This window comes from Platichthys flesus, chromosome 7 (genome assembly GCF_949316205.1).
Source record: "Platichthys flesus chromosome 7, fPlaFle2.1, whole genome shotgun sequence".
In the NCBI taxonomy this organism is placed as follows: Eukaryota; Metazoa; Chordata; class Actinopteri; order Pleuronectiformes; family Pleuronectidae; genus Platichthys; species Platichthys flesus.
Window position 1 is genome coordinate 25,445,886 of NC_084951.1, and position 27,014 is coordinate 25,472,899.

At 43.8% G+C, this 27,014-nt stretch overlaps 2 protein-coding genes across 8 annotated transcripts; both read left to right on the forward strand.

Annotated features, from left to right (window-relative positions):
• Nucleotides 1-363: 363 nt before the first annotated feature.
• Nucleotides 364-12,323, forward strand: bcas1 (brain enriched myelin associated protein 1). Of its 5 annotated transcripts, XM_062390944.1 has the most exons (15): nt 365-557; nt 693-768; nt 1,001-1,085; nt 2,023-2,318; nt 6,323-6,493; nt 7,346-7,405; nt 7,721-7,756; nt 7,961-8,176; nt 9,131-9,193; nt 9,383-9,424; nt 9,540-9,581; nt 9,767-9,805; nt 10,278-10,403; nt 10,768-10,980; nt 11,367-12,323. In XM_062390944.1, exons 2-15 carry the CDS (start codon nt 730-732, stop codon nt 11,442-11,444), a joined length of 1,506 nt encoding a protein of 501 aa, XP_062246928.1. In that variant the 5' UTR covers nt 365-557; nt 693-729; the 3' UTR covers nt 11,445-12,323. The 5 variants fall into 5 exon arrangements, with proteins under 5 accessions (XP_062246929.1, XP_062246931.1, XP_062246928.1 ...); XM_062390945.1 differs by lacking the exon at nt 7,721-7,756 and having other exon boundaries at nt 364-557; XM_062390946.1 differs by lacking the exon at nt 9,767-9,805.
• Nucleotides 12,324-17,527: 5,204 nt separating this feature from the next.
• Nucleotides 17,528-25,390, forward strand: znf217 (zinc finger protein 217). Of its 3 annotated transcripts, none has more exons than XM_062392926.1 (5): nt 17,528-17,664; nt 20,679-22,018; nt 22,191-22,298; nt 22,391-23,731; nt 23,860-25,390. In XM_062392926.1, exons 2-5 carry the CDS (start codon nt 20,734-20,736, stop codon nt 23,970-23,972), a joined length of 2,847 nt encoding a protein of 948 aa, XP_062248910.1. In that variant the 5' UTR covers nt 17,528-17,664; nt 20,679-20,733; the 3' UTR covers nt 23,973-25,390. The 3 variants fall into 3 exon arrangements, with proteins under 3 accessions (XP_062248910.1, XP_062248911.1, XP_062248909.1); XM_062392927.1 differs by lacking the exon at nt 17,528-17,664 and adding an exon at nt 17,991-18,093; XM_062392925.1 differs by lacking the exon at nt 17,528-17,664 and adding an exon at nt 18,065-18,203.
• Nucleotides 25,391-27,014: the final 1,624 nt, after the last annotated feature.

Consider the following 27,014-nt stretch of genomic DNA (forward strand, 5'->3'; position numbering starts at 1 on the left):
GATAATAGAGACGTTTCTTGATTCTCTTTGCAAATGCAACACAGCTTTTTTTTCTATTATCAAATAATATCAAAAGTAATAGAGATTGTATAGAGATCTAAACAATAAAATGCTGAGTTATTCTTTAAACCATAGTATTCAGATTAAAGGAGCAGGGTTGTGTTTATTTTTCGTTTTGGCCGTGTGGAAACGTGCCAGACTCGTATCCGTAACACACATCCTGCTACTTCCAGGTACGTTTGTCAACAGAGCCGCGATGCAGCAGCTTATAATTGCGCGTTTGATCAGAGCAGAACTTCACCGTGATCTTGTTGGACTGTTGTCAGACAATAGATTAGTGTGACCTAATCATGTGCTTGTACCAGTGAGCAGCGATGGGCTCGTCTCTGGAGGAAATCCAATTGATCACCTGAAAACCGTCCCACCCTTTTTAAAGCACACATAAGACAGCCTGCTAACAACAGCTGGAGCGACTCTCTGACACAGTCACAGACACTTACAGGATCTTTCTTCTGCTGGAGGATTTCACTGGACTCAACTGGCAGAGGTGTAACGAGGTAAGACTTCTCAATGATACTAAAATTTAGAAAAATGCGAGGGGTTTGCAATTAACATAGTTTCATGAATACTTTATTTGTGTCCTTATTGTGTCGATGCAACATAACAAAGTTGTGTTTCTGCATTTGTTTCAGTGTGTTTCAGTTGAATCTGAACTGAACTGGGATAAAAATGGGAAACGAGCAGTCCACCCAAAAAGGTGTAACCCAGGTTAGTCCACACCAGGCCTGATATGTTACCTGTAAAGTATCTGTAACTCTGCTGCCTCTAAATCTGCTGGACGTGGGACATAAAGTCTTTTTAGCTGTTTTTCCAAAGTGTCCTGAACTGTGGTGTGTTCAATTGTTTTTTTTACAGTCTAATCTTGCTTGTACACAATGTGTTGAGTCGTGCACGGCTTGTACAGGTTATTTAATCTTTTCCTGTGTTACTTTCTTTGTAGAATGGAAAAGTTCCCGAGAAGCATGAAAATGGATCAGCGAACGGCGTCACTGCAAACATCACATCCACTGGAATTGAGATCAATGGTGAAAGACATTTTCTTTTCTTTTCTAAATAAGTCAAATAAAGGAAAAGTGATAAATTATAACAAAGTCTTATCTGAAAATGTGTTTTCTTGAAATTTGGGGAACCTCAGGATGAAATATTATGAATCACCTTAAATGGTTCAGTGTAATTGTTTCTTGCTTCGTGGGAAAAACACATTTATGAGTGAGTGACAGACAAAACCACAAGATCTGTCCATGTCCATGTTGGATTAGTCCCCTGGTCTCCTTAATGCTCTGCAAACACAGTGACTCCCAGGTGGATTGTCCCTTCAGGTTTCCAGTGAAGGCGTTGTCCCCAGTCACTGACATGGAGCCACTGTTTGACCTGTCACAGTTTGATTAGTGCTGCAGCAGGGACAGAAGTACAGTAACATTCCCACTGGAGCGGGAGTTTGTCTAAGAGCTCATGTTTGACGCCTGAGATATGGATCCTACTTTCTCTAGTTGACCTGCCCATGTTGACATGCACACGTTTTTTTATTGGATGTGCAGAGATTAATAGAGATGTTAAGCAATAAAAACTGTGAATTGGTTCATCAGTGTTTACATATGTAGTTTGAATATTTCAATTCAGGCATAAAATACAAATACATGAAGAAATACAATCATCAGCAACAAGTTCTCATATTTTTTAAACATCTTCATAAACATTTGTTCCAGTTTTTCCCAAAAACAAAATAGTGTGGTCTCATTTAGGAGCTAATGATGAATTATTTTTGTCAATAAATTAAAAAATGCATTTATAGATAAAAGTTCCTCAGCAAAGCCCGAAAGGAGGGGAAGTAATTGAGCTAACTCTCAGACTGTTTGTGTATTGAAAGAGTCGTCACTCTGTTTCAACCAGATTGAAATCTATAGTTTGAAATATGCTGCATGAAACTTTCTTCATCTACTGATCCCTTGTTTTTTGTTGCAGTTAATGGTGAGACCAAATTCAACCAGAGGAACGAGGCCTTCAACCTGGACCTCGCCACGGATTCCACAGAGCCGGACTTTGTGGTCGTGGACTCGACACCCGCTGAGCCCCAAGTGGTTCCTGAAATCATCGAAGCCGTTGTCCAGGTGGTGGAAGCCAAGAAGAGTAAATCAGCTTTTGGCAAAATGTTCAAGAAGAAGCCAGAACCTCCAGCTGTGGTTGTGAGGGTGGAACAACCAGAGAAGTCAAATGAGGACGTAACGGACCAAAGTCCTGCTGCTGCTGATCCAGAGCCGGTGAGTAGATTTACTGGTTAACACATGATATCTACTTCCTTACTGTCAACCAGTCCCACGAACTGATTCTACTTTCAAACATTGATAGCTTCAATATTATAGTCACACCTAAGAACCCTTGAGTGACTCTGTCTTCAAAGTCACTGTCGTCTGGTTTGAGTCAATCCTGGAAACAAATGTGTGTTAATCTACAACTGATAACAATCCTCAAACAATTCAGTGTCTTCCTGTTGGACCTAAAGAGCCCAAAAGTTTAAGGAAATAATTAATCTTAATGTAAACTTTTATATTTGATGTAAATAATCTAAAAAACAATCCAAACTGATCAAACAGCATGAAATCAATTAGATTTTCTAAACACCTTTACATTAAGCTGAATATTAATCACAAAAACATACTGCCAAAAGAAAATCACAAAATAATTCCATCACTTAGAGACCAGACAAATATGAACGTCTGTAAAATGCATTGCAAAACATTTAATCTGCATTAAAAACAAAATTACACCAAGAGATATTTATTAGTTGAAAATCTATTTATTATTTCTTGTTTAATTCATTCACAGTAAAAAGTGCATGTGAAATTCATTAAAGTAAAATGCAATCCAACATCTATAGATTTATATCCACATCTCACTGACGCAGGAACAGTTTGATGGAGGAGAACACTAACAACTTGCACAATAAATCAAACTTTATTACTTTAAATATTTCCATTAAAGACGGTTGTGTTTCCATTCACTTTAAACACACAGTGAGATCAAGAACACGGTGGTTGTTTTTGTCTCGGAAGCAAAAACCAAATGTATTTTATCTAAACAAAAATGTCAATTTCTACGATAAAGGAGTTGAACCCGATCGGAGAAGAAGAAGCTGCTGTAGCGAACATCACCGGGATCCAGGAGGAGGTGGAACCTCCGGGAACAGCCGACACGTCAACGCAAACAGACGCTAAAGTCGAAGTCGATATCGCGACGCAAACCGATGAAGACGAAGACACAACTGCGCTGTCGCCTGAGGACCCGGCGGATGATACAGTTGTGATAGAGTCAGTGACGATGGGAGAGGCCCTGGATCAGTCTGTTGTCATTGCTGAGGAGGCTGTGGAGGAGGAGGCCTCCGATTATCCGACATGTGGGATCATCGGTGAAGAGGTGCTGGTGATGGAGGACGATGAGTTTGAGAATATTACGTTCAGAGCAGATCTGGTGGAGGTGATAGAGATCGGCCCGTGCTCCTCAGAGGACGAGAGTTTCAATGCACCCGAAGAAACTGAGCTAGAAATCACTACGGAACCAGAATCAGGTCCAAACAGATCTGTGACGGAAGAGGAAGATGAAACTGTGTCACTGGAGGTGCAGCATCCGAAAGTGGTGGCAGATTTCATGGAGCTGGTTTTCTCTTCTGTTTCTGTGTCAATGAACCACTTTGCAGTGGATGAAGCAATTACTGAAGAAAACGCTGAAGAAGCTGGAGACGTGTCAGCTGATGTGGAGCTGATCGGAACCTCTGAGGCTGACGTCATCACTCCAGAGCCCCAGGAAGAAAATGGCGCCCCCTCCCTGTACGAAGAGATCCTGACTGCGGTGCTGGGAACAATCTGTGAGGACACAAATCCTGAAAACCAAGACACTTCTGGAGAAGAACTTCCTGTCCTGACTGAAACAGAGGTCACATCTGATGACGCTGGTGCACCAGAAACAAGTGACCAAGACAAACCGGGCCCCGTGAGTGACGATGAACTCTCAGAGAAGTGGGACGAGGAAGAGATCACCACCATGGAGGTTTCTCCCAGTGAGCTCATCCCCCCCGAGGAACTCCCTGAAGATGAAGTCAAGCCTGAAACAACTCATGAAATCATCAAAGCTGAGATTAGTGAAGGACCAGAAACAGTTAACAAATCAGAGCCAAGTCCTGCTGTTGTCCCTGAAGGTGATGAGGTGATACCAGAGGCAGCAATTGACCTCCTCGCTCAGTGCTTTGCCGTGACTGTTACCAGCCCTCAGGAGCCTGAAGCAGATCATGAAAACCTGGTGGAAGAGGAGGTGATACCAGAGGCAGCAATTGACCTCCTCGCTCAGCACTTTGTCATTACCAGCCATCAGGAGCCTGCAGCAGATCATGAAAACCTGGTGGAAGAGGAGGTAATCACTGCAACAGTCTTCATGCCCCTCTCAGCAGAACACGAAGTCAGCCTCACAGTTCCAGAAGAGCCTGTGGACGAGACAAGTGTCCCACCCAAAGACGAGACATCTGCCGAGCAGTTGAATGAAGAAGCTATAGAGGCTTTGTCCAGCGAACTCGATGCGGTAGCTGAAAGTCCTGAGGAGGAAACCGGCGAAATCGCATTATATAACGCTTCGGAAGAACCTGAAGCAGGAAGCAACGTAGAAGAGGAAAAAACTGACGTACCTGAGGATGTTCTGTCACAAACTGAAAGCTTCCAAACACCAGAACAAATTCTTCTTACCTCAGAGGAACCTGCAGAAGAACATCCAAGCGCTTGTGAGGAAGATGCCACCACAGAGGTTTTGGAGAAGACTCTGGAAGCTGTGGTTGAAGCTGTTCTAGAGAAGCTTGAAGTCACAGAGAAGATAGTCGAGGAAATTGTAGATGTTCTGGCTCAAAATGAAAGCATTGAAACACCCGAACAAATTATCAGCATCTCAGAGGAACCTGCACAGGAAAATCCAAGACCATCTGAAGAAGATGCAACCACACAGATGTTGGACAACACACTAGAATCAGTCGTTGAAGCTGTTGCAGAGTTGCTTGAAGTCAGGGAAAAGTTAGTCGAGGAATCTGAAGATGTTTTGGCACAAACTGAAAGCATCGAGACATCCGAACAAATTCCTCTTATCTCAGTGGAACCTGCAGAAGTTGATTTGGAGAAGCTTGAAGTCACAGAAAACACAGTCGAGGAACCCGAAGATGCGTCTGTGACGCCAGTGGAAGCCCCAGAGGAGTCCGAGCCGAGAGTTCCAGTCCACGAGGAGGAAGAGGAGAAGGTTGTGATTGATGAAGAAGCTCCACCTTCGTTTGCAGACTTGAGTGAGTCACCGGCAAAACCCAAAGTGCTCGTGGTGATCTCAGATACGACTGAGGATGAAGTTGCACATGAGATCGTACGTGAAACAAACAATTCTGTGGAGGTTCCAGTCGAGAACTCTGGAACTTCGGAGGAACCCGTGGCCGAGCGCATTGAGGCCGTTCTCGAGACCATCGAAGAAGAACTCATCCTGGAGGAGGCGACTGAGACTTCAGAGGAGGTCGCACCAGAGAACGACACGACCGAATCATCAGCTGACTCACAAAGAGCTGAAGCTAGAGACGGTTTGGAGTTGGACTCTTTACGTGAGGAGCTGCAGTCGGCCTGTGTATCAGTCGTTGAGTCGTCCACGTACAGTCTGGGCGGTTTAGAGATCCTGACTCAGGGAAACAGTTTCACCATCAGCATCCACGTGGCGCCAAAGACAGAGCAGCAATAAAAAAAACGTTGAACGGAATTATTTTATGATTGTCGTTTTTTTGTTTTGAATAAATACCGATCTACCTCATCAGGACGTTGTGCTTTATGTTTAATGTTTTGCAATAAAATTAAAAAATTCAAACTCCTCTTGTGTTTGTCCCTAATTTATTGGTATTATCTCGACAAATAAACTTTCCTCGTTTGAAAATGTAATCAAACAAATTCAAAAAGAGAAATAAATCCGGTCAGTGCTATACTCTACATGTGTGCGCTATAAGGACACAGCAAGGTATTTGAGTTTTCTGACATTTCTCAGGACATAACTCTCACACATTGTTGAATATCAATGAGTGAGGGGTGGGACACACACATTAATAAAAGGCTGATTGTTGACAATGCCCCGAGTAGGCAGAGGCATGGTTGGAATTGTGCTCCCCTCTCAGTGCTGGCCATTAAGACACTCACTGTGCTTGCATATCAGCTCTGCCGCTCCAGCATCACCCTCAAAGGCCGATTCTTTGTGTGATGGTGTATAGGAGACAGCGACAGCCGACCTAACGCCAGAGGCCCAATCACCACCGGAGCCAGACTGTGGTGTGAGCGCCGACGCAGGACCGGAGGAGGACAACACTCCCGAGACTGACGCCAGTCAACCTGAGGAGAGCGACCCGGACGACAACCCAGTTATGAACTTCTTCAAAACACTAGTAAGTGATTCAGGAAACAAGAGTTTGATATTTTCTAATTTGCTTGTCTTGTGAAATCAGGCTGCGTGGGAAAGATACGTAGTTCAACTGCTTTGAAACTTGTTATCTTCGGTTATGACTGAAGCCAAACAGCTGCTGGAACATCACCAGTCTCATTCATTTTGCTGGAGTTATTGTCTGAAGGTTTCAAAGCTGAGACGTTTGGTGATTAGTCTGATAAACTGGAGATGGGAGATAATAAATCAACCGACAGTGTTTCATCTGTACTCGTCTGTTTGTTGGGGTTTATGAAAGTGGCAGTTTAAAGGTATCAATAACTCAATAACAACAACAACAAGCAGTGATTGTGCTCCTCTTCATCACGCTGCCTTTGGGACTGCTGAGGGGTTTACAGAGTCCCCATCGCCCCGGGGGCCCATGCTAATCGAGGGTTTGAACATGCGGGAATGTGGCGGCCTATTGTTCGGCCCCGGAGCGTGAGCTCACAAGGGAGGCCTGTGCGGACGGAGGTTTGTGAAGACGGAGCGAGGGCAGGCCTACGCCATCGCCGGAGCACAATGGCCGTCACAATGACAGCGCATGTACTGTATGTGCTCTGTCAGGGACCTCAGAGTGGCCTCAGTGCGCCTGAGTCAGGCCGCAGCACAGAGGCCCATGTCTGCCTCCGTGAGAGGCTTCTGTTTTATTCAAATAATTATTATTCTGTCCCTGTTATAACTGAATCCTCTGTTTCTGAGTGTTTCGGCTTCACTACCAGCGGCAACACAACGCTCCATGATGCTGACACACACTCATAACACTTAAGGAACTAAGATTTTAACTTTCATACCACAACTTTTTCTTCATGCGCAGGTGTCTCCCACTAAAACGTCCAAAAAGGAAACGGCCACTCCAGACGCCGCAAAAGACCAGGTGACCCGATGACATCACAGATCACATTACACCACATGATCGCTGGCTTTTATTTAATTTGCTCTAATTACTTTATTTCCTTAAACCTTATCAGTTAATCCCATAATATGAATTATCATTTGATTATGGAACATCAGCTGCTACAGGTGCAAGTCCCTGTAACCAGCCTTTCTGTATTTCTCTGTGACATTTTAAAGGGACGAGCTTTTACACAACATGTACACAAGCTTCTCTTTTTTTTTATTTGGGGCAGATCTTTATTTGCTTTGGTTTATCTTCACTCGCTAACTGCTTCCTCTTTCTGTTGCCAAATAGTCCCAGCAGGAGACCCACCCAGCGGCAGCCACCACTGTGAGCATAGAACCCTGAACTGGTTTTTATTTCTATATGAGATCCTGACACACTTCCAAAACCTCACTGGGTTCAGTTGGACACTTTGTTTTCTCATTTGACTGTTTACGTACTAATCACATTTTTAATTGCTGATATTTGATATTATACTTCGCCTGAAATTGCCTAAATGCTATTTGAACGTTCTCTCTCCATCTTGCACAGACTGCACAAGTCTCTGAGCCGCCTGCAGCACCCAAAGGAATGTCCATCCCACCTCCTCCTCCTCCAGAGCCACCGAAGATGGAAATCAGGGGAGAAGCAGCTGCCAAACCTGCGAAGCCGACACCCAAAGACGAACCGAAGGCGGCTGCCAAGCAACCCGAGCCCTCGAAAGGAAAAGCTGCCAAATCTGCTTTCGGCAAATTCTTCCGTCCAAAGGTAAATAAGTGGAGATCACAAGATGAGAGCATCGTTCCAGGGGGCAGGTCCTCAGTGAGAACATTATGACGTAGTGTGAAACGTGCTGTATGTGAATTTGAGGTGAAGCTAGGGGTCAAGGCTTCCAAAGGTCATCCGGCCCCGACCCCGACCGCAGCAGGGGTTCGGTAGAAGGTTGTTTCCTCCAACCGACCGCGGCTCAGCCTGCTACTGACCAGATTTGCCCACAGTTAGATGAGAAGATCGAAGTCTAGTTTGTGTCTGAGCTGACTTCAAGCAGCATTTAGCTTAGCTTAGCACGAAGACTGGAAACGGTTGTTTGATTGTCAGCAATATTACGCAAAAACTAGGGAGCGGCTTTCCAAAATATTTGACAGAAAGCTGGAATATTGACTAAGACTGAATTTGTTAACTTTTGACATGGATCGGGACAAAGGGGTGGATCTAGAAATATCACTCTTTTTAGATAGGTCATAAATTGATAGATGCAAAAATCTGACAAAATTAGTGGATTTAAATCTGAGCGTCCACAGCTGAGCGCCTTCAGATACAAATCTGGATCCAGCGGATTGAAATTTCAGTTACTGTACAAGTATGGCTTGAAACCTGTGACTCCCACCAATGTGTAGCTGAGATACTATGGATCCAGTAGAAGTAACAGTTTCTATCCTCAACAGCTCTAGAACTGTTCAAATATTTAAAGGGCCTTCGCAGATGTATGCACTCTACGTGTTTATGTCATAGTTTGGTTTTCTCATCTAAGGATTAGAATTTAAATATCTGAATGTCAAACTGTTCCTTTAAGCAGTTCATGCAGGTCGTCTTTCATCGGCATACTAACACACTAAGCTGTTCTCAATGTAAATATATTCATGCATTTTGAGGCTCTTCTTGCTTCCTGTCTGTCTCGTTGACCTGTCCACTAACGATGTTAACCCGTCCCCTGTCCTGCAGACTGTCCCAGACACTCCACCGGCAGCAGTGCACGTAGAGCTGCAGCCAGGTGTGGAAGAACAGGTAAAACAGGGAGTCTGCTCTCTCATCGCAGCTCTGCAGGGAAAACTGTGTTCATGTACTCTGGTGTGTCTCACCAGCAACTCCTCACATAATGCACATACAGCATCTCATGTCTGTGCTGCACAACAGACACACTGTCCAGTGAGATAAAGCATATTCAGTTAACTCAGATTTAAACCTACTCTGCAGGAGACACCTGAGGAGGCGGCAGAGGCTGTTGTAGAGGTCCAGGTAAAGACGTGTTCCTAATGTTGGAGGTTTTTATGATTATATCAAATCAACATCTTGTGAATTAAATGGATCTTTTTCTTTTGGATTAATTTGCATTTGCTTTAATGAAAATCAGGAGAAAGCCGAGGAGGTGGAACAGCCAGTTGTAGAGGAGCAGGTAAATCCACGAGAGGTGATCGGGATTATTACAACTTTATATCCTTTTTCTCTCTGCAGGCAGCTCTGATATGATGATGATTTAATATAGGATAAAATAGTTCTTTATTCATTTAGGTAAAAACTTCACTTTGCAGTTTGTAAGTAGTAATTTACTGAGGTTTAAACACTCAAACTTTACTGCAGGTGGTAGATGGAAAACCAGAGTCAGTGGAAGAAGTTGAGGTAAAATAAAAGAGTTCAACATTTTGGGAAATATCCTTATTTGCTTTGAGATTTGGATTTTCAAATTTCAAAGAAAACTATTTCCTGTCGCTAAGCTAAGCTAAGCTAAGCTAACCTGCAGCTGTCTCTTCATATTTAATGGATTTTCTTATTTGCCTAAATGTCAAATCATCTCTTCAAGGAAAGAAAATCTCTTACTTCTCCCTTTTCTTTTTTCAGAACTTCACATTGTTTGGTAGTGCATGATGTTTTGGAGTTCTTTCTTCTTACAGGGACTGGAACTGATGATTTCTGTTTCCGCCTCCTCTCTGCTGTGACCTCGGGGTATTTTCTCTCCTCTTCTTTCCCGTGCAGGTGGCAGATCCCCCCCCCCCCCCCCCCTTGCTCTGTCAGCTTCCATGATGGCCGTGCCTTCAATCTGTCGATAGCTCATGATCTGTGTATTTCCTCCCCTCTGCTGCTTTGAAAACAGAAAGTGGATCCCTCAAAAGCCGGCACCCTGGAGGCCGCCGCGAAGCCAGAGCCGCCGCCGCCTGTTCAGGAAGAGAAGAAGAAAACAGGCTCCAAATCACCTTTCCTCTCTTTCTTCAAACCCAAAGTAAGAACCGGTTCATCCCTTTGAAATATCTGAACATCTCTGAGTGTGAATCATGAGCAACATGGTGCAGGAAGCTCCTCAGTTAGAGTTCAGCTCCACAGGAGAAGCAATGAAGCAGTGAATACATTAAAATTACCTCTCGAGAAGAAAAACATCATTTACCAAAGTGATTTCATTAATTACATCTGGTATTAAAAGTATTTTTATTCATATTTGAGAATCATAATGACCCATTAGTGCTTCTCATTGTCCCTCATCCCTTAATGTCACTTCAGATATCATCTCAGAGTCACATCTGCATCTAATCACTGCAGCACATGAGATGTTTTGAACCTCTGTGTCTCATGATGTCTTCACCTTTCAGGCTGAGCCCAAGAAGGACACCCCCGCCCCGGCTGCCGCGGCAGCAGAGGCCGCTCAGACGGTCAAAGCCAAGGAGGAGCCCAAAGCAGCGGCCAAGTCCGTGGAGGTGGTCGTAGATAACAAACAAGCTTCTGTGCAGGCGGCAGACGATGCAGCCAACGTTCCCAAGAAACTGGAGAAGAGGAACTCCATCGGCCTTTTCTTCAAAGGCTTCGTAAGGAGAGCGTCATACATGCACATAAACACACTCATCATTATCATTTTAAGTGTTGCATTCATATTTTTGAATTGCTTGTCATTGCAATATGTGGCTTCATGACCACAAGATGGCAGCAGCAGCTCACCCAGTCATTAAAGCTGTGGAGCCATTTCACAGAGTGCAGTTTGATTTTTAAAACCTCACAGTTAATAAACTGGATTTTGTCCTGAGGGAAACATAATTACACACATTTTATGCAGCCATTAAGTTAACTGACGTGAGAAGAGAAGAAACTGCAAAAGCACTTTTGGATGAAATCACTTTTTAAAAAGACGAGATGAGACAGAGAAGAATGTGAATGAAAGAAAACCCTCTTTGATTTGTCTTCCTCTGAACTTCAGGGTGTGAAGCTTCACTCGACAGAAGCCGGAGTCCAGGCGGAGCCGGCCGTCGCTGCAGCAGCAGAGAAGACCAAATGAACCAACAATGAAGTTTCCTTGTACAGTTTCTCTCACTCCATCTCCATCTCCATCTCCATCTCTCTCTCTCTCTCTCTCTCTCTTCCTCTCTCTCTTTCTCATCCCCCCCTTCAGGCTCTTTATTTACTTTAACAACACTTTATGTTACGGTTTGGAACGTGGCAGCAGGAGAGGGAAGGGACTAGAGGATAAATGGATAAAAGCAAGTGAACAGTTGGAACTAGTGGCAGGTTGAACGTGAATGTATATATACATATATATATATATATATATATATTTGGTCATATAAAATGTCTTGACAAGTATCATAGGGTGAGTGTGAAACCTTTTCCAAAGACATTTAATGTGACTTCGCTCTGATTCCTACAACCTGAGGCGCCGGGATTTTACGAAAAACACAAAACCACGCTTTGCTTTTACAGATTAATTTTGTCTGAAACGTTCAAAATAAAACATATTGTCATTTAGCTTCATAGCAGAAACAAATAATCATACATGGAGGAGTTAATGTGATAAGAGCTTCGTCTAACAAACTGCACTTATAGATTTTATTAATCCACGAAAGCTACGTGTAAACTGAAGCACATGCAGAATCATAAGGGGAAACCACAATCTTTAGTGTGTCTGCAGGAAGCTGATTTTTAAGTATACAAATGCAGCCGCGGTGGCAAAATGGTGTCGTTGCGAAATGTGTGTTGTTGTCGTGCTTACAGACGTCGTAGTCGTCATAAATCACAAGTAGCTTTTAATTTGTTAGCAGCACTTTGTGTCGTGTCATTAAACTGAAGTCTCACTGTGTGATATGTGCTCTTGTTTGCCTTTGTGTGTGCGTGTATGTGTAACTTCAGTTTTCTCGAAGACAATAAATATGTATGTAAGCATTGTCTATTTTTCTTCATGAGCACGAACAACAATGGATAGGTGGAAGTCGATCAAACTTAATATCTGGGTGTCGCAGCGACTGGAACAGAATGTCGCTCAGCGAGTTCGGCAGCTAAATATGACAATAACTCATCAGAGCTCACATCAGAATCCTTTTAATGCACCGGAGCAGCGGGTGTGACAGAAATGCTGTGAGTCCTCTGTGTTTATTTGTGTTGCTCACAGAAACGTGCACAATTCCTGATACAGAAAAGTTCAAATTCAAGTCATTCCAACATATTTTTGGTTAAAATTCACCAAAGTCAATTTCTTTGCCACCATAGTTTGATTTATTTGCCTCCTTCCTCTCACAGATTGAAAGTGAATGAGACGTTCATCACTGACATATTTGCGTCTGTGTGACCGAGCCTGAAGAGACTGGATGTTTTTTAAGACTACTGACAGGAGAGGGGCACTTCAGGGGCCAATCCGATTCCAGCTGTGCCCCTCTGGCCCCACCCCTAGATCCACCCCTGTAGACATAATCAAAATGGTTAAAAAAAAGGATAAAATTTACAAAATAAATATAGAATACTGATCCAGCCTCATTTGTAACTCTGACAGACTAAAGGTTGATGCCTGGACATCAATATTTAACACTGATTTATGTTTTAAGAGTCTCTGAGATGTGTTTTAGGGATAAGACATAAAAAGCAAGATCACAGAACATGTATATTTAAAATCAAAGTCAAACCTCAATTCTTACTTTCACTTTTATGATGTAATATCTGTGATTGATGGCCCAGTGTGTTGGAAGGACGTGTGTCAGATACCCACATCTGAGACCCCCCCGCCCCATTAAGGAATGAGTCGCGGCCCCTGAGGGCAAAACTCCCCCTGCTCCTTTGCTCCTTTGTCATCATGAGTGGTTATCTGCTCGTATTACTCTCTTTAGTAGGTGTGATCTGAGAAATGTCCGTGGCACTGAAGTTGAAGAAGGCTGCTCGGTTCATGGCGGCCGACCTCGGTCTTTTCCCCCCTGATGGTTTGTTTCACATGAAGATGCAGTCGGGGAATCTCCTGTACGACGAGAGCGGAGCACATGTTCTCTCCCCAAACACAAAGTGCACAGCTCGGGGGAGAGGAGGGGATTTTAAAAGAGGGTTAATGAGACAGAAATATCGATTCAATACATGTCAGATCAATTATCCTGACATCCTGTGAACAGCATGTGCTCACACAATATCTCAACCGAACTCACAGCAGAAACCTGAGATAGAAATCCACAGAGACCCTCAAAATCACTTCCTGATTATCATCTTATCATCTTATCGTCCTATTTAATATTTGAGGTTGCGGACGAGGTTTAAAGCTGCATTTCCCTTCATGCTAGCTTTTTAAATTGAAGACTTTTCTTGATGTGAAACGATCAGAGAGCAGTTCAGTTGGATGAGGTCCGATCCGTCCTCTCTGCACAGACGATAAAGAACTGAGGGTCTTGTAAAACAGGACACAGCTATAGGTATGGAATAAACCCTGCAGACTGTGTCACTGCACGAGAGCGGCTCGGCTCCACCAGCGTGTTGCTGCAGTTCATCCCAGGACAATGCATGAAACTGTGTGAACGCCCAGGGCTCAGGGAGGGTGGGGCGTGGGGGGGCAGTGTGCAGGGGGGCCCGACAGGAGGCCTGCTGTCAGGACTAATGTGCATCACGGCACTGCTCTGTGGTAGCAGGTCCGTTCTGCTGCCGGACCAGGAAGTGGAGAGAACCTAAGCCTCTGAAAGGTGTGAGGCAGGGATTCTAATGCAGAGTCTCTCTGTTGATGTTTAAGGGAATCTTACATGTGTAGACTGAATAATAGTGACTTCAACTTTTAGTGAGTTTATTCAAAATTCCTTGGATGTTACCCAGATATTTGCTTGATATTCAAATTAGTGATAGGATCGTGTTTTAACATCACCTGAAAGATGGACACAGTGGGACTGACTTTACCAATCCCTCTGTAATTCATGAGGTAAAAATTCAGTTTTCTATTTGGAATCAGAATCTGGTTTTATTGCCAAGCACGTTCGCCCATACAAGGAATCTGTGGTGTGTTTGTGCAAGTATACATATAAGAAAGATAAAAATAGGAAACAAAGTTAAATATAAAAGCCTCTGCCAGTAAGACATCTGAGTTAGTTCCTTAATTCAAGCTCTGTAGTTGTGTTTTCTCTTTATTCAAAATAATTTAAATGATCAATTAATCAGAGTTTGATAATTACATCTCAGGGATCATTGCCAGTGTTTTAACATATGACTATTATATATGCTATATTCTATCTTAGCTTTATCTTTATTGGTCAGTCTCTAAATAATATGAAAATGTTAATGTAAATGTTAAATCTTTATCAGATGTGCTTCTTTTTTTTAATCTATTATCATCTTAAAGTCCATTACAAGTGCTGCTCTCATCCTATTTGATATAACTTGTTATTGTTGATATCTTTTGTTAACATCTACAGATTAACTGTATCTGCAAAGCAAAGTGTGGAGAATGAAGATCTATAAGTCAAAGACGGTTACAGTGACAGAATGATCAAAGGGACTCTTCCTCTTCTCAATTTCTCCTCCTCCTCCTCCGAAGAAGCACAACATTTCCGTGATGATCCACAACACAACAGCTGGTTGCATTGAATAAACATTACCGGCTCAGGGTGAGAAAGGAGATTATCTTTCAGGAGCGACACCAGGATTGTGAAAGACGCCCGGCTGTGAATCCTGAGGAGAACAATGCAGTCAGCTGCTCCTGACACGTCAAGACAAAAACAAGCCGCCGCAGCCTTTCCCCGTCCGTTGATCCAGCTCCTATCACAGCGCCCGTCCACTGAATACATAACTACTCACAAAAACACACACATCTTAATCTCCTGGTCAGTGCTGAGTACACACACGTGGGACTTGTTGTGAGAAGAAACAATCTGAGACAATGAGTTTGGAGCGATTTTGGGAGAGAAATTAAATTAGCATAAAGTCCCACAATAGGCCAAAGTTAATTAAATCAGTTGGAGGAAAAACAATGTTTGTCCACTTGTTGCTGTCACTTGTTCTCCTGCACATGATGGCCGCCCGTTAAATACCTGCAACAGCATCATCATCGAGTGTGAAGACACGTTTGTGTGGTGGAAACACAAACTGCCGAAGCACCTCCACGTGAAAAGGGGATTGTTTCTCTTTCTGATCGGCTCCTAGTCTCTCTTCATCACCCTGCCGCTGCAGATTGATCGCCCTTCACTGAGCCTTTGTGGAGCCGGAACAATGGGAAATGAGCGGGAGGCCTCCATGTGTCACACGTGGTGCTTTTGATTAACATACTCCACTTGTTTGTGGTACAGGATCTCGGGGTGATGAGAGAGAACAGCACAACAAAAACAAATCTGGATCATAGAGGACAACTGTGTTTTCATCTCGAGGCGGCACAAGGAGGAGGATGAGTCGATTGGTTTGGTTTTGTAGGGAACAAAAGATCCGACAGATTCACGATGAAATAAACTGTCACTCAGAGAGAAGATATCATCCCCCCCCCCCCCCTGATGATGCCAAATAATTCAAGTTAATCTTTATTTAACCAGGCGGTCTCATTTAGATGTTTCAAGAGAGACCTGGGAGTAACCAACAAATAAATTCAACACCACAAGGATTTAATTAAAACGATTAGAAGAATCAATTTAAATTCACCAGATACCGATTTTGATTTGGATCTGCACCAAGTTACAGCCACTCGTCGATATCAGTCACCTAAATATGTATTTTCATCAAGATCCGTGAGTTGTTCTCTCATGAAAGAAAGATAAACAAATCCTGGGTCCGCCCCCAGATCTGGATCCACAACTTAATTTAATGGATTCTTCTCTGACCCAGTTTTCCATAATTCAAAGATCTTATACAAACATGTAAAGATATAAAGAAATATGTTATTATAAAAAACAACAAAGGTAGCAGCATCAGAAAATAACTTTATAGCTACAGAGGACAGAATAACCATATTTACAAGCTATTATAATAATAAAAAACTTTATACATTTTAAATCCTGCTGACAAACAATCAATCAAACAGACAGAGACACACACACACACAGAAGTCAACATCTGCGACAGTTTCTTTTTATAATAAGAACAATATCATCTCTCATGTTGACTATGTGAAAGACACATGATCCCTTTATTAGTATCTGGCAGCGGCACAGTGATCACATGATCAGACTCCAGCTGCCAAAACATAAACATCTACTGGTGTCTCCGTCCCAAAGCACTGGATCTAAACCTGTTTGGTAACGACAAAGGATTTAAACACTTAAAAAAGAAAATGTATAAGAGCAAACACACATTTTAATAACAACACAAAGCAGCCATTACTGAGAGAGAGGAGGGGGGGGGTTCAGGCTGTGGAGTCTTATGTGAGAGATGGTGTTGGCAAACCAGTCTTTGTTCACTGTTCCTTAACTGGGAGTGGTTACTGATAAAGTTTTTTTTTTCTTTCTTCCAGACATTGCTGCCATTCAGAGGGAGTTTGTGTGCGTGTGTGAGTGTGTGTAGTGTGTGTGTCTGTGTGTGTGTCAGCCACTGAATATCTGCATTGAGTGAACCGTGCATGGCTCTCTGCTGCTGCCCTCCCTGCCTGATGTCTGTGTGCAGGCCTGTGAGGGTGGAGGAGGGGCAGCTGTTTAATTACACACAGGCCTGTGGAGGCGGCTGTAGGTGGTGGATCTCTATCTCACCGAATCACTGCCGGATCTGTGGAGGTTCCACCAGAGGCCACCGGCTCTGCACAGCCACCATCCAGTCCATACTCATAACTCCTCTTATTATAATCAGGTTTATGTTATGTTTGGAATGACTCTTCTCTTTGAATTAAAGGGCTTTTAACGAAACTCCCCCTTCCTCCTCACATTTACATACACCACTGTAAAGTAGCAGGGCTTGTCAGCTGTGTGTGTGTTTGTCTGTGTGTGTGTAGGGAAATCAAAGTGTGTAGCTTTAAAACAATCTCCTCAAGCTCGTTTCTATTCAGGCTCCATGGAGGCTGTGAAGGAACAACCTGAAAACGTCCTCATGACTCAACCCGGCCTCTCAGCTTCTGCAAAAAAAACACAACCCTCATGTATCTGTGAAAAGTTCGAGTCTCCCCCTCCCCCACCTCCACATGGTAGCTGGTGCATGAAGTGAGAGCAGGAGGAGAAGAAGAGGAAGAAGAAGAAGGAGAAGAAGAAGAAGAAGAAGAAGAGGGGGCCTCTCTTTAAAGGGGCTGCAGCATTACATGTGAGACCGTGCTGTTGTGTAGCCCGAGGCCTCCAACTACACACAGTGACTTTAACCAGGTCAGTGGACTGCAGTGTGTGTGTGTGTGTGTGTCTGTGTGCAACAGCATCACTTGGAAAATAACAAGTTCAAACACAACTACACGTGTTTGTTTGGGAGTAAATAACCACACACACAAAACACAGGCGCGTGCTTGTTGGTTGTTTATTTATTTATTCATTAATTAATTAAGATTAACGTGCACTCTTTTTTTTTTCCTTTCTGTTCCACGCGACCACGTGACCCTCTTTTTTTGTTATTTGGGGAAGGGAGGGTTTGTAACTGCTGCACGTGCACGCGCCCCATTCGTTGTTAAGAGTGTGTGTGTGTGTGAGAGAGAGAGAGAGAGAGAGAGGGAGAGCGAGGGGGAGCGGGAGCGCGCGCGGCCGGATTCAACAGCTGCACGAGCGAAAAAAGAGTCAGAACAAAAAAAAATGATCCGATACAAGGTGAGTGATCAGCGGCGTTAGCATCGCTAGCATCGGCGTTAGCGGCTCCGGAGCTCCGCGTCTCTCGGTATCACTCCCGGAAACTGTGCGGGTGTGTTGTGTGGTGTTTGGTGAGTTTTCTAACATTTCACAAACAAACAAACAAACAAACAAAAAGCGTACGTTTGTTTTTTCCCCTGTTAACTTCACTCGCTAACAACTAGCATGGTGTCAACTTCTTTTATAAACTGGCATCAGTGGAATCTGAACACACACACACACACACAGACACACACGGTGGGTCCACGCAGTGTGTTGTCATGAACGCTTCTGGTAAAGTTAACGTAGAGTAAAAAGTTCGTGATTCCAAGCGTCAAAACATTTGCGTAATTTCTATTGATTGGTATCGACGCTTTGCGTATTAAGCGCACGTACACGCGTAATAGCTGCTCTTCAATGGAGGATAAGGAGAAACTCTTAAGAATAAATTGTGTAAATGGTCCAAACGAGCGTTAAGCAACAAGGTGGCTCCACAAATATTATATATATATAAAGTTATTGATGAAGAATGTGCTCACCTTGATTAAACTCAGGTGAAATCAACACAACGACACACAGAACAAACAAAGTGATAACAAGCGTTAAGTGCTAGAAAAACAACTCCTCTGATAATATTAATAATAACTTTTCAATACAAGCAACAACAAACAATATGGAAATCAAACACAATCAGAGTAAAGAGGTTACGATAATTAAGAGACAATTAATAAAAGTCCGAGACGTCATGTGATATAAGATTGTTTTTTTTATACATATATAGAGAGAGGTGTCTTCAAAGGGATGGTTCACCCTAAAATGAAAATTCACTTAGCCACTCAACACTATGCGGGGGGTTGAATCCACAAATCACTTCTGTAGTTTCAGTGATAAACAGTGTTGCAGCCAAATCCAATAGAACCAAAGTAACTTGGACGACGACAGTGTGGAGGCAGGTTATGTTTTTCCCTTTTGTCTTCATGTTTGAATAATTTCACCATTTACCTCAATTGTATTGGATGTGGAAGCAACACTGTTTGTGGACTCAAACCCCCCCCCCCCCAAAAAAAAAATCTGCATAGTGGTGAGTATATCGTGAGAGCATTTTCATTTTTGGGGTGAACTATCCCTTTAGCAAAGATAACCATTACAAATATACTCTTAATTTTTAAAGATTTTTAGGATTTAAATGAAAAGGATCTATTGTCCTTAATTGATTATTGAATAATCCTACTGAAGTTTACACTAGTGTGTCTCATCCAAAGTATATGAATTATTGTTTTCTTTACTCTTACAATGAGCCCTTTACATTTAAATACTTTATATTAACATGAGGAGTGGGTCGTCTCTCCGGAGGCCGCCATGTTTTTTTTTTTTTTTACAGGAGCCCAGAATGGACAAACTTAACACGTTTTTATTTTCAGTGAAAACCAAACCTTTTAATGAACTGCAGCCTTTCTAATGGGCTTGACTCTGTGTCGGTGTCACACTCTTCACTTTGGCATTGTCGTGAACCTGCTCGTCCAGTTTCTCCGCTCCTGACTCAATCAAACAACTAGTGAGATTTAGAATTTCTCCAACCACATAATTCAATTTTAAATAACTTAATTAATGCATGAGGAACTTTGTTTGTGTAAAAGTATCCACAACATCCAGAGAGTAATCCACAGCAAGTGCAGTGTATAAAAGCAATAAACAAACAAACAATAGAGTTAAAGTGATGATTCAATCAACCATTAATTTGACTGATTGATGTCTATTAGTCCTGAATGTGAGTGAACTGTTTCTCTCTAACTGAATTAGTTGTGTAACTTGTGTGTGTGCATATGTAGATAATAGAAATATCTGAGTCTATTATACCTGCTGAAACTGTGTTAAGACTAAGTCACCAGGAGCTAGTGCCACCGGTCACACAACAAGAGTAGAATAAGATCACACACCTGAAACATACCAGGCAAATGTGCAACATGTGAGTCAACAAGGAAGCTGAAGTTGTGTGGTTGTTGTTGAAAGCTTTTTAACGGAACCCAAACCAAACCCATGTAATGTTTCTAAAGTTTTTAATTTAGTGTAATTTAGAATCAGATAGCTGTAAAGCTAGATATTATATTTATGGTTTTATGTCATGGATTTCAGCAGTTTTTTGTATTTAGTGAAAACTATCACCATCTAAACTTTGTTTGAAGGAGTGTGGTTAACAAACATATGTAGAGAAATAGCAGTATTAACCTTTACATTTGTATAAATCACATTAAAGGTTTATGATTGTTGAAGTATCAAAGCTACTCACACACGTACATACTAAGAATTAAGAGGAATAAACCATGTGAGCAGGAAAAAAGCAGTTTTTTTATGTCTTTTATCAGTGATCTGCATATAGAGGAAATGACTTGTCTGTGTAGTTGATTGCTAAAAAATACACATTTCCTGTTTCAGTATGAGGGAAGTCAATTCTGTGTGCTGTATTTCAAACTGATATTTTTATCTCCAGTCAGGTGGCAGCTACCTGATTCTAGTTTCTCACTGAGCAAAGACTGAACACTCTTTTCCCATGTTCTCATATTTTCCAGGTTTCTAAAATTCTGGACAGTGAATAGAGCATTGTAGCTCCACCTCCCCTGGACAATGCCGACTCACTCTCTGATGCCGTTAATGGAAAGCCCAGATGGACTCGCCCATGATATTCTGATCAGTAACAATGCAAGCATCCCCGGGTGTGGCTCCAGCATGACGCCACACGCCATCAGCTCAGAGAAGGCTGCGTATCAACCTGCAGGAAGCTCGCCGCTGTCCTGCATGTTCTGTGAGGAGACGTTCACTCATCAGGACGAGCTGGGACCCCACGTGCTCACTCAGCACCCCACCACCTTCTCTGAACCCACTGTGCTCCGAGTGGAAGCTGAATTCAGGATCCCAGGAGAGCGAGCCCGGCCCAAATCCAGCAGCCACCCCCCCATCGAAAGAGAGGAGGTGCACAGCTGCATTGTTTGTGGCCAGGTGTCACAAGATGCCAGCGAGCTGGAGGCTCATATGAGGAAGCACAAGGACTACTTCACTTACTGCTGTAACGTCTGCGGCCGGCGTTTTCGAGAGCCGTGGTTCCTGAAGAACCACATGAAGATGCACGCGAAGCCTGGACCCAAGAGCAAGGCCCAGCAGGACCTGGAGACCCCGGCTACAGTCAATGACGTGGTCCAGGACCCTTCAGACCCCGTGGTCACTGTTTACAAAATGTGCATGGTTTGTGGGTTTTTCTTCCCCGACCACGACAGTTTGGTTGAACATAGTAAAGTACACAACAGGGAGATGGAGCACAGCAGAGATAAAGACAAGGAGGACGTGGACGTCACTACTGAGTCCCTCACCGAACAGGAAACATTTCTTCACAGTTTGAACCTTCGGCCTCATTCTGCAGGAAATGGTTTGCGAAATGAGAGATCATCAAAATGGATTCCCCAGCTCGATCCCTTCAACACCTATCAGGCCTGGCAGCTGGCCACAAAGGGCAAGATAGCAGTGGGTCCGAATAATACGAAAGACATTGGCCAGGAAGCCAGCACAGACAACGAGGACTGCAACTCCGATAAGGAGGAGCTGAATAGTATTTGGTCTGAAGGCCAAGGAGACAAGGCCGCGAAGGAGGTCCTTGGAAGAGCTGCAGCAGAAAGCCCAGCGCCTCGCCGGAGGTCTCTCATGCAAAAAGATAAGGACAAAGAGAGGCCGACCACTTGTGAGGAATGTCGGAGAACCTTCAGGACGTACCACCAGTTAGTTCTTCACTCCAGGGTGCACAAGCGAGAGCGAGGTGGCGAGGAGAGCCCCACTTCCTCCCTGGAGGGGAAGCTGTCGAGGGTGGGCTCCCTGGACCACGTGGAGGAAGGGTCTGAGGAGGGCATGGAGGAAGCTGCAGGTAAACTTTAGGATCAATTCACAAACACACACACATTCATTTGATGGTGAATTGTTTCATGCAGAAAAGCTCTGGTTCCAAGTGCTCCCTCTAGTGATGAAGGATGGTAACACATCTGAGATTTGTGTTTATTATTCTGTGGAGTCATTTGTGTGTTTTTCTGTTTTCAAAGGTGAAGACGGGTTCGATCGGTCAAAGGTCAAATCTAAAGAATGCAGTTACTGTGGCAAGTCATTCCGATCCAGCTATTACCTCACAGTTCACCTCAGGACTCACACAGGTACTGACACATTCGGCTTGAATATAAATATGAGAATTGATTTATTGTGTCCAGTGTTTCTAATTCGTTTTTTGGTTTCTGTTTTGTTTCAGGTGAAAAACCCTTCAAGTGTGTTTACTGTGACTACGCTGCAGCCCAGAAGACGTCTCTGAAGTATCACCTGGAGCGCCGCCACAAGAACAAACCTGACGTGGAGCTCGCCAGCAGACATGTGCCCTCGGCGCCATCTCCCTCTAACGGGAAACACGGGAACGAATCCAAACTCTGGGTTCCGAGCGCCGCAGCAACACCGGACGACAAATACGATAGCGTGGTTAGCAAACTGGGCAAACCCCTCGCCCAGCTGAACGCAGAGTACGAGAAGTTGATTGCAAAGTCCTCTTACTCGCCGACTGAAGACGTGCCGGTCAAGTGTCCTCTACCCGTCAACATGAAGATGGAGAGGGAAGATATAAAAGAGGAAAACTCTGAGGCCCCATTAAATCTGTGCTTAAGAGCGACTCTCTCCATCCCTGCCGGTGTAGAACCCAGAAATGCATTAAATCCAATCACCTGTTCTTTCTGTGCGTATAAAACCATGTACCCCGAGGTTCTGATCATGCACAAGCGGCTGACTCACAAGGACAAGTCGGACAGCGCCAAGAAGACTGGATATGGAGGCAGCGTGAAACAGAAGCGTTACACGGGCTGCCCCCCCGCACTCGACGGCAAAGACGTCGTCCCGCTTCCGATGATTGACAGACGCCACCCCCGTCGAACCAAATCCCCCCCGCCCCAACCCGCAAAACCACAGGAGAAGACGCCGCCTGTTGACCCGCCTCAAGGTGTGAAGCGCTCCCCGGCCCTCGCACCCCTCAGCGGCCCGGAGACTCAGCGCCACAGACAGAGCTCTGACCCGCACCCCAGTCAGGAGTCCCCCAGGTTCCCCGAGCACATGAGGAAACCCACCGCAGGCAGCAAGTACGTGATGGAGCGACCGGGCCCCCCGGACCGAGTGGGAGTCGGTGAGAGGAGCTACCCGGTGCGGAGTGATGCCATGTGGCACTCGGAAGCCGCCAGGCTGTGTCTGTCCAGCCGGTTCGGGAGCCTGCCCCAGATGGATTTTGGAGAATCTTCCAGCAAGAGACTGAAGTACTCGGTGCCCAGCGGCAGGGAGGCGAACGTCGGGGAGAAGCCGGGCTTCAGAGCCCCGCTCGGGGATGGATCCAGCAGAGTGATCATCTCAGGGAGAGGTGTGAGATCCATGGCCCCGTCCACGGCTCCTGAGACGCTGGGTCACGTGAAGAACACGGCGTCGGCTATGGGAGGAGCTTTGGAAGCCGAGTGGAGCATGATGAACCTGCTTCGGCCCTACACGCCCAGCGACCTGGCCTCCCTCTACCACAGCTCGGCCGCTAACCCCAATCACGCGGGCCTGACCAACCAGAGAGCAGGTGTGTATTAGATCAGCAGCTTCAGGGGAGATCCAGGAGTCTGAGATCTCCTTTTGGAAGCCACTGTTTATTTTTTAACGGGTGATTCTCGCAGGTTGTTGAATTAACTGAGCGGTTTTCTTTCTCAGGCGGCAGAACGGTGCTGTACCAACACTTACCCACTCTGCCCATCCTGCAGAGGAGGGACCCCGCCGGCCCGTTCCCTCACCAGCGCTACGGGGCTTCGGACAAAAGCAGCTGAAGTGGCACCGAGGTAAAGGGCTGAAGAAGAATCTATTGAACTGCACACAGTGGGGCTCGGTGTTATTTTGGGGGATCTTTGAAAAGTTAAACCTGGTGAATGAATCAAGTGATGATTGAAAACAACAGATTGTTTTCCTCTCTCTTTAGATTGAACTGTGCTGCTACCTTATTTTCAGAGAGAATGTTTTCAATGTACAGATTAAAGAAGAGACGTCTGCGCTCAGGAAGTGGCTCCTCTAATTTAATATTTCTTTCAATAGCAGAACATTTATGTTGTGTTGACATTTCAGGGCTCAGGCGTGTAGTGTACATCCTGTTTTTTGTTGTTTTGTTGTACTTTTTGAATGAAAAAGTGCAGAGTGTCTCTCTTTAAAGTTATTCTTCCACTGGTGTGCACTGTGATAGTTTCTTTCTCTGAACCTCTGAACTGTTGTTTTTGACCCACACTAAAGTCCAGGTACCTGTAAGTGTCTATGACATAACAGTCAAATGTGTCACGTGGGATGACGTCAGTATATCGGTACATGAACTGGTATGAAGTGAAAACCTAAGAAGAAAGATCTGTGTGAAGTATTGCTGCTCAGTTTGTCGACCTCCAAGCAGTGATTAAGCACTATCCTGTTTTTCTGTTTCCTTTCCCAAAGCACTGGTGGGTGGGGGGGGGGGACTTTCTGTCCAATAGCTTGATGGCTTCGGCCCAGTGGTTTACAAACAGGCCAGTGTAACGAGTCCTTCTGTGTTTGCTGGAGTGGTCTACCTCACACTGTGCTCTCCACACTGTTCTTCTTGTTGTGTCTTGCTGCTGGACACGAGTTTGTCGTCCGTCACGGTATTTGTGGTATTTGCTGGTCCTGTGACAAAGAGACGCTCCTGCTGAGGCCGTCTAGGATCCAACGGCACAAACCATTAAACTGTGCTTCTTTCATATACTTGATATTCATGAGCCCGGTTTGAAAACACAGAACCGATATCGAGGTTATTGTTTATCCCCTTTTTTTTATTGAAATGGCAAATGTCTCTCAGCTGCTTTGGCCTCAGATCTATGAGCTGCAAAATGACCCAGACCTCGTGGATTTCTGTTTGTGTGTTAAAGAGTCGTGCTGTGTTTTCCTCAGTGCCTGGAAAGTGAGGTTGTGTCTCGGCTGTGGCTGATCGTGGCCTTTTTACATGTGACCCGGTGCATTTTTGGGAAAAAAACACAAAACCAGTGACGCTGGCTCGATGTGAACACTGTGAACAAAAAAAAGTCTCAGGTTATTATTATCTGTTGTGTAAATTAGTATTTTTGCCACATTGAAAGGCTTAGGTTAAGTTATTTGTTTTTTTGTTTTGGTATCCACATTACATGTGTACTTATATGAAAATATTGTTTGAGATTTGTATGACACCTTTCAATAATAAAGTGACATGCGAGGAGCTCGGTGGTTTTATGTGTTATTTACCTTAATGAGTTAGTGCACTGGTTTTCTTTATGTCTTGCGCATTGTGTTTTATTTTTATTTCATTCATTTATTCAATATTTTAACCTGACGGTCACATTGAGACACTGGAATTGTCAAAGTCAACGTAATAAAACCACATTCAAATTCACTAGATCCACAAGATCCACATTTTCATTTTGATCTGCACTAAATACCTCACACTCATAAATATCAGTCCCCAAAATCTGATTTGTATTTTCCCACCAAGATCCATGAATTATTCTCTTGAGAAAACAACGGAAAAGTTCGATCTCACAATGTTTATGAATATGAAAACAGTTCCTGGATCTGCCCCCTGACTGGATATATATCAAATTGACCTCTTGACCTTAAACCAAGTCCTTCCATCAAGTTTCAGGGAATCTCTCTTTTCATACTCAAAACAGAACTTCCTTGTTAGAGTTAATTTTCTCTTAAGCCTGTGAGTCCTGATCAAGATGTGCAGCAATTAATTAAAAAAAGTTTTGGGACAAATGGTATACACAAAACTGCGAACAGTTAATACACTGAACATCGAAGAACATGTGAATCTGTGGCTTGAACAATTATGGAAATTAATAAGTGCATTTTAAAAGAAGTGACGTTGTTCTACACAAACTTAAAGGACTGTTTTTAAACATACATCACAAGCACTTGATGCATGAAAGCAAAATGCAGGTTTACTGATCTCTGCAGGTTGTTGGGGAGAAAGTTTCCTGATGTGCTGAGTTCAGGTTTAAGCGAAATAAACTTTAAAAACACTTTCTATGTAAACATTTTCAAATCTAAGGAAACTGTGCTCAGGTGATTTAGGATTAAAGGACTACAATGTTTGTTACAACATCTCCTATTCAAGATTTCAGCTTTATCATCAGTGCAATGAGAGTTTCAGATTGATGCTCTTTACAAGTTGATCTTGTCTCTAGTATTTTGATCCCAACATGAATGTTCCAAACTCTTTTTGACAAAAAAGTATTTTAATTACTGAGATTGTCGTTAGTATAAACGTGAATTAACATGATACACAACTCTCTCTATATATATTGTATTTCCGGCCTCCACTGATGACTAAGTTCGACCACTAGATGGCAGCATTTACAAAGTGTAGATCTCAGCCTCACGTGTTCAGTCTGAAGAGCAGAACTTCCCTGTGCTACAGTGAAGCTTCATCAGAACTACACGTGTCCAGAGTGAAATCAGAATAATGAAGCTCCAGTGAGAAATAAACCAGATTTCAATCAATTACATGATTTAAAATAAGACACCTCGCACAATGTGATACAATCTTCTTCAGCTCAGTGATGAGTCTGCTGACCACACCCTGATCCATGATGTCACTCAGGTGTTGACCTGCTGTGACCTCATCATGGCTGAAAGGTTCAAACTGCAGCTTCTCCTCCTCTCGGTGACTCAGCGAGCTCGTGGACCTGAAACAGAAATAACAAAGGCTCCTCGGAGAAGTTTGGTAAAAGCTTCCACCTCAGCAGAGACGCTGACTCCCCTCGTTTCTATAAAAGGAGAAGTCTGACGCAGCCTATCACGGCCGCAGCATTCTGTAAACAATAAACTGCAACGGACAA